This window comes from Ranitomeya variabilis, chromosome 2 (assembly GCF_051348905.1).
Source record: "Ranitomeya variabilis isolate aRanVar5 chromosome 2, aRanVar5.hap1, whole genome shotgun sequence".
NCBI classification, from domain to species: domain Eukaryota; kingdom Metazoa; phylum Chordata; class Amphibia; order Anura; family Dendrobatidae; genus Ranitomeya; species Ranitomeya variabilis.
This window is the reverse complement of record NC_135233.1, coordinates 879,546,605-879,559,291: the sequence shown is the minus strand read 5'-3', so window position 1 is coordinate 879,559,291 and position 12,687 is coordinate 879,546,605. Positions and strand designations below refer to the sequence as shown.

At 43.8% G+C, this 12,687-nt stretch overlaps 1 protein-coding gene across 11 annotated transcripts in view; it reads right to left on the bottom strand.

The window, feature by feature from the left end:
• Window positions 1–12,687, bottom strand: part of OPA1 (OPA1 mitochondrial dynamin like GTPase) — a 198,320-nt gene that overhangs the window by 81,783 nt on the left and 103,850 nt on the right. For all 11 annotated transcript variants that reach the window (XM_077290337.1, XM_077290340.1, XM_077290338.1 and 8 more), the window contains 3 exons: window positions 12,477–12,563; window positions 12,110–12,223; window positions 7,264–7,344 (listed from right to left, as the gene is read on the bottom strand). In XM_077290337.1, the coding sequence (XP_077146452.1) occupies window positions 7,264–7,344; window positions 12,110–12,223; window positions 12,477–12,563 (282 nt within the window). The remainder of the gene's footprint in view (window positions 1–7,263; window positions 7,345–12,109; window positions 12,224–12,476; window positions 12,564–12,687) is intronic.

The following is a 12,687-nucleotide window of genomic DNA, read 5'->3' as shown; positions in this document are numbered from 1 at the left end:
ACTTTTTGAAACCTTAAACTCCCTCCTGAAACCTAAAGTACAGGCCCCTATCACCAATCTCAGTGGTGAGGATCTGGCCACTTATTTTCTAGAAAAAAAATCAACCACATCCATCAGGATATCTCAGCCCAATCTCTTCAGTGCCTGGATCCCCTTCCCTGCAGCACCTCAAGCTCACTAGACATCTTTGAGCCTGTTTCAGAAGAAGACGTTTCCAAGCTCCTCACTTCTGCTCGGCCTGAAACCTGCAACAGTGACCCCATTCCTTCACATCTCCTGCAGTCTCTCTCACCAGTGGTCACCACTCACCTGACTAAAATATTTAACCTCTCTCTTTCTTAAGGTATCTTTCCCTCCTCATTTAAACATGCCATCATAACCCCTTAAAAAGCCATCCCTGGACCAGAACTGCACTGCTAACTACAGACCTGTCTATACAAAAACAAAATAAGATGATGGCTAAAAAGCCATGGCCAGCTCACCGATCCTTGCAGGCGCACGGAGCTTCGTCTCGGATCCAGACGAGGGATAATTACAAAGTAGAAACAGAAGGTGCTCCAGCTCCAATAAAAGAGATTCTTTATTAATGGTTAAAATCCAGTGACATAATAAATCCTTGCTGTAATACAAATGTGGGGGTACAGAGCCCATGCAACGCGTTTCGATCGCTGCCGATCTTAATCAATGCATTGTATTACAGCAAGGATTTATTATGTCACTGGATTTTAACCATTAATAAAGAATCTCTTTTATTGGAGCTGGAGCACCTTCTGTCTAGACCTGTCTATAACCTTTCCTTCATCTCTAAACTCCTGGAACGCTTGGTCCACTCCCGTCTAATCCGCTATCTCTCGGATAACTCTTCTCGACCCCTTACAATCTGGTTTCCGCTCTTTACACTCCACTGAAACTGCCCTCACTAAAGTCTCTAATGATCTAATAACAGCTAAATCCAAAGATCCAAAGGTCATTGCTCTCTGCTGATTCTCCTGGATCTCTCTGCCGCATTTGACACTGTGGATCACCAGCTCCTTCTCACTATGCTCCGCTCCATAGGCCTCAAGGACACAGCCCTCTCCTGGTTCTCCTCCTACCTCTCTGACTGCTCCTTCACTGTATCTTTTGCCGGCTCCTTTTCCTCTCGGGGTTCCGCAGGGCTCAGTCCTAGGCCCCCTCCTCTTCTCCCTATACACGGCCCCTATTGGACAAACAATCAGCAGATTTGGGTTCCACTATCATCTCTATGCTGATGACACCCAATTATACACTTCTTCCCCTGACATCACCCCTACCCTAATTCAAAATACCAAGGATTGTCTGTCTGCTGTCTCTAACATCATGTCCTCCCTCTATCTGAAACTAAATCTCTCCAAAACGGGAACTTCTTGTGTTTCTCCCTTCTACTAACCTCACTCTACCCAACATCGAAATTACCCTGGAGGGTTCAACCATAACTCCAAAGCAGCATGCCCGCTGTCTTGGGGTCATATTCGACACCGAACTTTCATTTACTCCCTATATCCGATCACTCACTCGCCTTTGTCACCTGCATCTTAAAAACATCTCCAGAATCCGACCTTTTCTCACCTTTGAAACTGCTAAGACTCTTACTGTCGCTCTTATTCATTCTCGTCCGGACTACTGCAACTCTCTTCTGATCGGTCTCCCTCTTACCAAACTTTCTCCTCTCCAATCCATCTTGAATGCAGCAGCCAGGGTCATATTTCTGTCCAGCCGCTTCACCGATGCCTCCATCTTGTGCCAGTCATTACACTGGTTACCCATTCGCTACAGGGTCCATTATAAACTCATCTCTCTCACCCACAAAGCTCTCCACAGTTCTGCACCGCCTTATATCTCCTCTCTCATCTCTGTCGATCGCCCTACACGTGCCCTCCGTTCTACAAATTACCTAAGACTAATATCCCCCGTAATCCGAATCTCGCACCTCTGTCTCCAAGACTTCTCTCGTGCTGCGCCAGCTCTCTGGAATGCACTTCCCCAGACGATCAGGCTGATACCTGATACCTAGCCCCGACCTATTCAAGCGCGATTGAAAACCTATCTCTTCAAACAAGCCTACCAAATCAACTACTCAGTAAACTAACTTTGACCTGTTCCCTCCTTCCAAATATTATTCTGAATCTGCACCCTACTATTCATCTGTCTCCACACCCTCCATGCTCACGATAACTGCACTTGATACTTGACTATTGCACTTAAACACACGGGCTGATGACTGGATCATGCAGCTTTATATGAAAATCCCTATTTATTATAATTGCCAGACCTAAAATAACAAGCACTTTTCACCTATTGTGTCCCCCCCATTTCCTTGTAGATTGTAAGCTTGCGAGCAGGGACCTCACCCCTAACGTCACTGTTTAACTGTCCTACCTTGTATTGAATTTATTGTCTGTACATGTCCCCGCTCAATTGTAAAGTGCTGCGGAATATGTTGGCGCTATATAAATAAAAATTATTATTATTATTATAAGGACACACTGAACAATAAGGCACACACCATTATCAATGTAAGTATTTTAGCTGACTTTGGTACATAAGGTGTTAATAGGGTGTGTGAGGGTGCTGGGCGCATCTATATCTTGAGAGTGATAGGTGGGGGTGGTAACCCTGAGGAAGAAGGACGTGATCCTTCGAAACGCGTTGGTTGACTATTTTGGCCCCAGCGAGGCTCCTTAGCCTGGTGACATCACACACTGCAGTGAATACTAGCAGCCATCTTTTTTTCTGAGTATCCAGCGACGCCGCCGGCCGGGGCGCTTCTGGCTCTGCACGGCAACGTGCACTCTTTGTAAATACCATTACCAACCTATCACCTGCACTTTTCAAAGACTTTAACAAGAACTGGACACCCAAGGAAACGCGAGCTAGGTAAGACATGTTAGGGCATGTTGGGTAAGGCTATGGATTGAACTAGATGGACTTAAAGTCTTCCTTCAACCTTAATAACTATGTTACTATGTTACTAAGAACCCGGTTTTACTGGTGACATCCTGTTGATATGGTTATGATGTATTAAAAGGTGCAATAAGTGTATACAGCTCAATACAATCATAATAGAGATCACAATAGCAGTATACAGGGGGAATATCACCTACACACACACACTAGATTGACAGCGCCCGATAAGTTACAGCCTTTGTTGGGTGTTTGTATTGCATTTTTGTTTTAAATAAGGAGAATTATTGAAATCTAGAATTGAGAGGCTCCTTTTGGGGATATGAATTGTTCTACTATTGGCCAACAACTGTAGAGCGATGTCTACACTTCTCTATGATCTTTGTGATTCTGACATAGTTGGCACAGTGCTTGTCGTGATATCAGCAGCTTCAGGACTTTTTTAGTGCCAATGAGCTTCTTGTTTTTGTTTCATCTGACATAGCTTATTATTATACTTACTATATATATTGGTATAGGAACTTGGAGATGGGAATACCCTTTTAATGCTAGGTTTCCACATTCAGGTTTTTGATGCAGTTTTTGAAGCCAACCAGACAAATGGACTACAAAATGAAAATAAAACGTTCTTCATAGGCGTCCACCATTTATGACATTCCTGACTTCGCCTTAAAGGGGGTAATCCGGGTGTTTGCCTGTATTCAGTCTGATATCAAGGGGCGTAGCCTGATCCCTGTTGCCAGCAACCAGCTGCTCTTCTATTCATTCTGATATCAGGAGTCCTGGCCTGATCCCTGCTGCTAGTAGCTGCCAGCCCCCATATTACCAACTTGTAAAGATCAAAAGACTGACTATTTAGAAAATTGAAAAAGTTGAGAATACTTAGGGCATAAATTGGCCAATTCATGTGTACCTATCATTCACAATAAGGCAATTCTCCTTGCTGGGAACCTGGGAATGTAGGATCCTGCTACAATTAAAAACACCTGAGGCTGAGGTGCTCAGTCAGAGAGCCTAAGGGCTTGTTCACACTATCCTTTTTTTGCTGCGAATTTTTCAGCTGCGGATTTGGAAAAACCGCAGTGCAAAACCGCGGTGGTTTTCACTGCGTTTTTTTGTGCGGTTTCTACTGCGGATTCCACTGCGGGTTTCCAACTGCACTTTCCTATTGGTGCAGGTGGAAAACCGCTGCAGAATCCGCAGAAATAATTGACATGCTACTTGATTTTTTCCGCAGAAAATCCACGCTGATTTTCAAGCGGAAAAACGCAAAGTGGGCACAGCGGTTTTTGTTTTCCATAGGGTAACATTGTACTGTACCCTGCATGGAAAACGGCTGCGGATCCGCAGCTGCAAATCCGCTGCGGATCCGCAGCAAAAACCGCAAAGTGTGAACATAGCCTAAGTATACTAATATCAAAACACTGACCGTCACTTCCAAACAGAAATCAGGTGTGTACATGTGCTTACTAAGAGCAGCCATCTCCATATACAGCCCCTAGCAAAAATTATGGAATCACCGGCCTTGGAGGATGTTCATTCAGTTGTTTAATTTTGTAGAAAAAAAAAGCAGATCACAGACAAGGCACAAAACTAAAGTCATTTCAAATGGCAACTTTCTGGCTTTAAGAAACACTAAAAGAAATCAAGAACAAAAAATGTGGTAGTCAGTAATGGTTACTTTTTTTTTTAACCAAGCATAGGGTCACTCAATTGAGGGAAATAATTATGGAATCACCCTGTAAATTTTCATTCCCAAAACTAACACCTGCATCAAGTTAGATATGCTCTTTAGTCTGCATCTAAAAAGGAGTGATCACACCTTGGTGAGCTGTTGCACCAAGTGGACTGACAGGGAATCATGGCTCCAAAATGAGAGATGTCAATTGAAACAAAGGAGAGGATTATCAAACTCTTAAAAGAGGGTAAATTATCATGCACTGTTGCAAAAGATGTTGGTTGTTCACAGTTAGCTGTGTCTAAAATCTGGACCAAAAACTAACAACATGGGAAGGTTGTTAAAGGCAAACATACTGGTAGACCAAGGAAGACATCAAAGTGTCAAGATCGTAAACTTAAAGCAATATGTCTCCAAAACAGGAAATGCACAACAAAACAAATGAGGAACGAATGGGTGGAAACTGGAGTCAACGTTTGTGACCGAACTGTAAGAAATCGCCTAAAGAAAATGGGATTTACATACAGAAAAGCTAAACGAAAGCCATCATTAACACCTAAACAGAAAAAAACAAGGTTACAGTGGGCTAAGGAAAAGCAATCGAGGACTGTGGATGACTGGATGAAAGTAATATTCAGTGATGAATCGCGAATCTGCATTGGGCAAGGGGATGATGCTGGAACTTTCGTTTCGTGCCGTTCCAATTAGATTTTTAAAGATGACTGCCTGAAGAGAACATGCAAATTTCCACAGTCATTGATGATATGGGGCTGCATGTCAGGTTAAGGCACTGAGTAGATGACTGTCATTACATCATCAATAAATGCACAAGTTTATGTTGATATTTTGGACACTTTTCTTACCCATCAATTGATAGGATGTTTGGGGATGATGAAATAATTTTTCAAGATGATAATGCTTCCTGCCATAGAGCAAAAACTGTGCAAACATTCCTTGAAAAAAGACACATAAGGTCAATGTCATGGCCTGCAAATAGTCCGGATCTCAATCCAATTGAAAATCTTTGGTGGAAGGTGAAGAAAATGGTCCATGACAAGGCTGCAATCTGCAAAGCTGATCTGGCAACAGCAATCAGGGAAAGTTGGAGCCAGATTGATGAAGAGTACTGTTTGGCACTCATTAAGTCCATGCCTCAGAGACTGCAAGCTGTTATAAAAGCCAGAGGTGGTGCAACAAAATACTAGTGATGTTTTGAAGTGTTTTTTTGTTTTTCATGATTCCATAATTTTTTCCCTCATAATTGAGTGACTCCATAATTTTTACCCTATGCTTGGTTTAAAAAAGTAACCATTACTGACTACCACATTTTTTTCTTGATTTCTTTTAGTGTTTCTTAAAGCCAGAAAGTTGCCATTTGAAATTACTTGTTTTGTGTCATGTCTGTGATCTGCTTTTTTACTACAAAATTAAACAACTGAATGAATATCTTCCAAGGCCGGAGATTACATAATTTTTGCCAGGGGTTGTATATCCAACAAATAAAGTAGTGCTATAACATGCAAATATGAAATAAAGGAAATTTGTATTGCATTACTACTCAAAAAATTGGAAAAATGAAGGATACTTAGCGCATAAATTGGCCAATTTATGTGTACCCGACAGCAACGATAAGGCTCTGACTGAGCACTCCATCCCTCAGCCTCAGATCCTACCTTCCCAATAAAATTTAGGCTTCAATACAAAAGAGGATTCACATTAGGCAGGTTCCCAGCAAAAAGCGTCGCCTTATCGTGGCTGCTGGGTACACATGAATTGGCCAATTTATGCGCTAAGTATTCTCAATTTTTCCAGTTTACTAGAGCAGTAATGCAATTAAAATTTCATATATTTCACGCTTGCATGCTATAATGTTACAGAGTGCTACTTTATTTGTTGGCTATCTGCTTGTAGTCAGTTCGATATCAGGGGGCATGACCTGCTCTATGATTTAGGACTGTAGGGAAGGTGATATTATCAGTGGGTTGGCTGTTGCCAGGAGAAGGCCATGCCCCCTGAAGTGTGACGTTAACGTCTTAGAAGAGGAGGTGGGGAGAGCCAAGGAGCAGTTCCAGCGTCACAGCATTACAGCTACTTTGAAGATGGAAAACAGCACTAGTCATGTTATACTAAGAGTCTATGAAAGTATGAGCATTAGGATATTTCTCTCTCTCACCGGAGTACCCTTGTAAAAACTGACAAATGTGAATGTGGAAACCTAGCCTAATACAGTCTACATTTCCTGTCATGCCTCCGATTTTGCAGAGGGCAAAGTCTCAAGAAACTGCAGTTGCTCTGCTGAGTCCCATGTTAGGGCAGGCAGGTATAGATCAGCGAGCCAGAACTGCTGTCCTCTCACATTCCACAATGTGGATGCTCAGTGTTTTCTACATTATATCACTTTTTCCTTAAACCTATCCTGCCTAATACTTTTTTGAGCCAGCAGGAAGAAATCCATCACAAGCAGGAGGCAGTTTCTCACAGGAATACAGTGGGCTCTCAGCACACTTCACTTACATAGGTTTATATCTGCAGCTAATCATTGTATGGATTCACCTTCTTTATTGATGCTCTCATAGAAATCAGAAATTATATCTTTAGAATTCCCTTTTTAGTCCTAACAACTAAACTTAAGCAGTTTTCTTTGTTTTAAAAGTATTGCTTACATCCGACTCTTTGCTCAGATCAAACTCCCGAGAGCTATCCTTAAATATAGCAACATGGTGCGGTCCTTCACTTAATGTGACCTGCAAGAACATGAAAACAAAGAATACTCAAACACACACATTTCTGATATATGCTATACATATATAGACCATAAAAGAGTTCAGTAGGCGGCACAATCTCTGCTGAGGTTCTACGGTGACCCGTAGAAGCGCAAAGCACAGCGCGAAACGATCGTCGTCTCCTTCCTTCCCTGCTCACACGAGCTTCGGCTCCGACGTTCCCGGCCATGAATTTTATCCATATGTATTGCTAATAAAGACTGAATATGAAGACCGGTGAGTGCCCTCTATTTTTCTATTTCCTGGATTACTATACATATATAGAATCAATATCATCCGAACTGTGAGCATTATTCACTATACCACTCATTTAGCCTAAGGCTTCTTTCACACTAGCGTCGGGCCGAGGTCCCCGACGCTAGCGTTGTCCCCGCCGCACAACGGGGGCAGCGGATGCATTTTTCCAGCGCATCCGCTGCCCCATTGTGAGGTGCGGGGAAGTGCGGGGAGGTGGAGGCGGAGTTCCGGCGGAGTTCCGGCCGCGCATGCGCGGTCGGAAAAAGCGGACCGTCGTGAGCAAAAAACGTTACATGTAGCGTTTTTTGCTCCCGACGGTCCGCCACTGCACGACGCATTCGTCGCACGACGGGTGCGACGTGTAGCAATCCGTCACAATGCGTCGCTTCATGTTAATCAATGGCGAAAAAACGCATCCTGCAAACACTTTCGCAGGATGCGTTTTTTCGGCAAAACGACGCATTGTGACGGAATGCAGTTAACGCTAGTGTGAAAGTAGCCTAAGCCTTAAAAATGACCAAGACAATTCATCCACATGGACACTCCTAAATTACATGGACACGGTAATTTCTTGTATGTATCTAGACTAAGAGTATTTTCTTCGTTTTCAGGATATATACGTGAACTCCGGATCTCAGATATGAGGCATTAGCGGCTGCTAGTTAGTCATTTTGGTTATGTGGAACTTTTGTTGTCACACAGTAATACTATTAGATTGTGCTATATACCAAACATGACCATATAGCTCATGCACTAGCATTTTATATATAATGATCCCCATATAATTATGTATGTACTATCAATATAGAATGACATGCCCATGCTTTGATCTTAATCTCCCATGAATACAGACAATGACATTGTTGCGAGTGATTTTTTTTCTATATTCATTACGGAGCTACAATACCCATGCCTGTCACTTTGGTGTGGATCTTTGGCTATAAACACCTGTGTGTTTGCAATAAGATCTATCTCTGTAATTGTCTAAGGTCCACTTCCGTCTGTCTGTCTGGCACGGAAATCCCGCCTTGCTGATTTGTCGCGGCCAGCCGGCCACGCCCAATCAGCGAATTGGCCCCTCCATACTCCCCTCCCGTCAGTGCCCCCTCCATACTCCCCTCAGCCCGGGGAGACCCTCAGCCTCCGAGCCCATGTCCAGATGCGCAGTGTGCTCCGTGTGTGCTGGGGTTGTGCCAGCTGCAGGGCTCCTCCAATGCCGCGACTAACAAAGAGCTGGATGGGGTGAACCCCCCACAGACGCGGCTGTGTGTATGTGTGTGCCGCGCTCCGGTGTGCGCCTCCCTCCTCCCTGTGCTATGTCGCTGTGGGGGTATCGCTAGGGCAGACAGTGTCCGGTGCGCACAGCTCTCAGCATCTTCCTCCTGACGTCTCCATAGCCCCGGCTCTCCTCACTCCCTGTCCCCCATCTCTGGGTGCCCCCACCCCACCTCTCTCCTTTCCTCGGAGCCTATCTGGACAGTGTCTGTTCTGTTACCGTCCAGTCAGTGACGACTCCTCTCATCATAAGTCAAATCAAGGGAGATAAAAGCCCCTCAGCTCCTGCCGCACATTGGGGGGAAATGTCGCACATTTGTCAGCTATGCATGTAATACAGAGATGCACACACGGTATAGTGTATATACTGTACATATAGTTTTCATTGTGCCTATATACAGATACAGTACATACATGGACACATGTATACATAGATAAATACACATACAGTACATATATACACCTAGACATACAAGAATGCATTGCGGCAATGACCGCTGATGACGTAGCATCACGCGAGACCGCTACATCATTACGTGTTATTGCCGCAATGCATTCTTGGGACCGGAGCGTCGAAGAGCATCACTAAACGCCTGGCCTGAATCCGGGGGCCGCCGGAAGGTGAGTATATAACTATTTTTTGTTTTAATTTTTTTTTTTAACAGGGATATGGTGCCCATATTGCTATATACTACGTGGGCTGTGTTATATACTACATGGCTGCTATATACTACGCGGCTGTGCAATATACTACGTGGGCTGTGCAATATACTACGTGGACTGTGCTATATACTACGTGGGCTGTGCTATATACTACGTGGGCTGTGCAATATACTACGTGGGCTGTGCAATATACTACGTGGGCTGTGCAATATACTACGCGGCTGTACAATATACTATGTGGACTGTGCTATATACTACGTGGGCTGTGCAATGTACTACGTGGGCTGTGTTATATACTGCGTGGGCCGTGTTATATACTGCGTGGGCTGTGCTATATACTGCATGGGCTGTGTTATACACTACGCGGCTGTGCTATATGCTACGTGAGCTGTGCTATATACTAACGTGGGCTGTGCTATATACGTGGCTGTGCAATATACTACGTAGGCCGTGTTATATACTGCGTGGGCCGTGTTATATACTGCATGGGCTGTGCTACATACTACGTGGGCTGTGTTATACACTACGTGGCTGTGCTATATGCTACGTGAGCTGTGCCATATACTACGTGGGCTGTGCTATATACGTGGCTGTGCAATATACTACGTGGGCCGTGTTATATACTGCGTGGGCCGTGTTATATACTGCGTGGGCCGTGCTATATACTACATGGGCCGTGCTATATACTACGTGGGCCGTGCTATATACTACGTGGGCCGTGCTATATACTACGTGGGCCGTGCTATATACTACGTGGGCTGTGCTATATACTACGTGGGCTGTGCTATATACTACGTGGGCTGTGCTATATACTACGTGGGCTGTGTTATATACTACGTGGGCTGTGTTATATGCTACGTGGCTGTGCTATATGCTACGTGGGCTGTGTTATATACTACGTGGGCTGTTATATGCTACGTGGCTGTGCTATATGCTACGTGAGCTGTGCTATATACTACGTGGGCTGTGCTATATACGTGGCTGTGCAATATACTACGTGGGCTGTGTTATATACTGCGTGGGCCGTGTTATATACTGCGTGGGCCGTGCTATATACTACGTGGGCTGTGCTATATACTACGTGGGCTGTGCTATATACTACGTGGGCTGTGTTATATGCTACGTGGGCTGTGTTATATGCTACGTGGGCTGTGCTATATGCTACGTGGGCTGTGTTATATACTACGTGGGCTGTGTTATATACTACGTGGGCTGTTATATGCTACGTGGCTGTGCTATATGCTACGTGGTCTGTGTTATATACTACGTGGGCTCTGTTATATGCTACGTGGCTGTGCTATATGCTACGTGAGCTGTATTATATACTACGTGGGCTCTGTTATATGCTACGTGGCTGTGCTATATGCTACGCGAGCTGTATTATATACTACGTGGGCTCTGTTATATGCTATGTGGCTGTGCTATATTGCTCTGCTGTATCTGTGCATCATGAAATCTGGTATGTGTTAAAGAGGGGGGCCCACTGAGACTTTCGCCCAGGGCCATCAAAAACCTGGAGCTGTTCCTGGCTTCACTGATTGATTGTTTGCGGCCAGCCAGGCGCAACCAGCGACAGGTGCAGTCCGGCCGCGAAATGGCAAGGGATTTGAACCACGCTTCGCTGATTGGTCGCACTCGGCCGGCCGAATCCTGTATATAAATTGCATTATTCTTAAATCTTCATAAATAAAACTACATACATATTCTAGAATACCCGATGCGTTAGAATCGGGCCACCATCTAGTGTTTTAATATGTATTATGTGATTTAGCCAATATTTTTGTAAATTATCAATACACTTTTTTTTTTAGTACTTTTGAAACAATAGTGAATGTATACTCCCTGTCTACTGTAGGAATTATACTATACATGTACTACACACTTACACTGTAAATACACCTTCCATTGCCCGCACTAAAATACTGCATACACAGGCAGGAGCTTAGCTGTAATTCAGGACGGAATCTGTAGGACATTGAAAACCGAATGACTGTCCTGCCAGCAGATATTAGGATTTTTGTATGACCTAGGCTGTATGCCCCACTGGTAATGCATTCTGAATTTTGCATCTGGTTTCCCATCAGCCTTTTCACTGAATTCAATAAAATATCAGTTTTCAAACTTATTTAGTGGGTTTGTCCAAATGAAAAAAAAGCATTCAATTAAAAGGTTGACATATCTAACCGTCTCCAGCCTCCCGGCTGAATTTCGGCCCAGCAGCAGTGTCGGAACACTGGCCAGGTCTGTGTGCTCTCCATGCTATATGCAGGGGCAGCTAGGAGGATGTCCGACAGCAGAGAAGTGACTGCCAGCGTGCACTTCCTGCCTAGGAAACCTGCCACCTCTGATACCTGCTGTGTTGACCAGTAACCAAGGTAAATAGCAGTACCTTAAAAAGATAAAAATCTGTCCTTGGTGAGTGAGAATAAAGAGAATTTTTAATAAGAGGCAAAATTGCAGAGCTGCTTGCTCCATGCACTCTGCAATTTTATCTATGATTATGTGAAAACCCCTTTAAATCAATATAATTTAATTTTATCCTTATAGGTACCTTAACTGGAGAACGAGTCATCATCTCTCCAGATCCCCGAGGGAAAATTCGGGCCTGGGCTATCATTTCCAGGACACTGGTCTTCCCTGCACTTTGGTCACCAACCACAACTACCTGAAAGGCAACACACAATTACGTTACCGTATTTCATAGTACATGACACATTGAGATGGTTATAATGGGTCTAAGCAGGAAAATAATTCCTCGTGTTAGCTATTCCCTTATGGAGACACGTGCCAAATGTACAAATGTTGTCAGATATCCCCTGATAGAGGCTCACATCAGAAAACAACAGAAAAACAAGCTAGACAACATTTCCCATCAAAATATACATCTAAGAACGTGTGACGGCCCACCAGTAACATACCCGAGGCAAGTGGTCTTGTGTGTTATAGTTGGCATCGTAATCGGAGAGGATATCCAGCACCTCAGAGTACATATCAATAAGGGATTTCTAAAAGATACATGATGAAAACGATCAATGCAAATATCTAATAAAGCTACTAATAAACTTCCATGAGTTCAGACAAGGAAAAACAAATGACAAACAATTATGGCACATTAGCTCCAGCATAAGC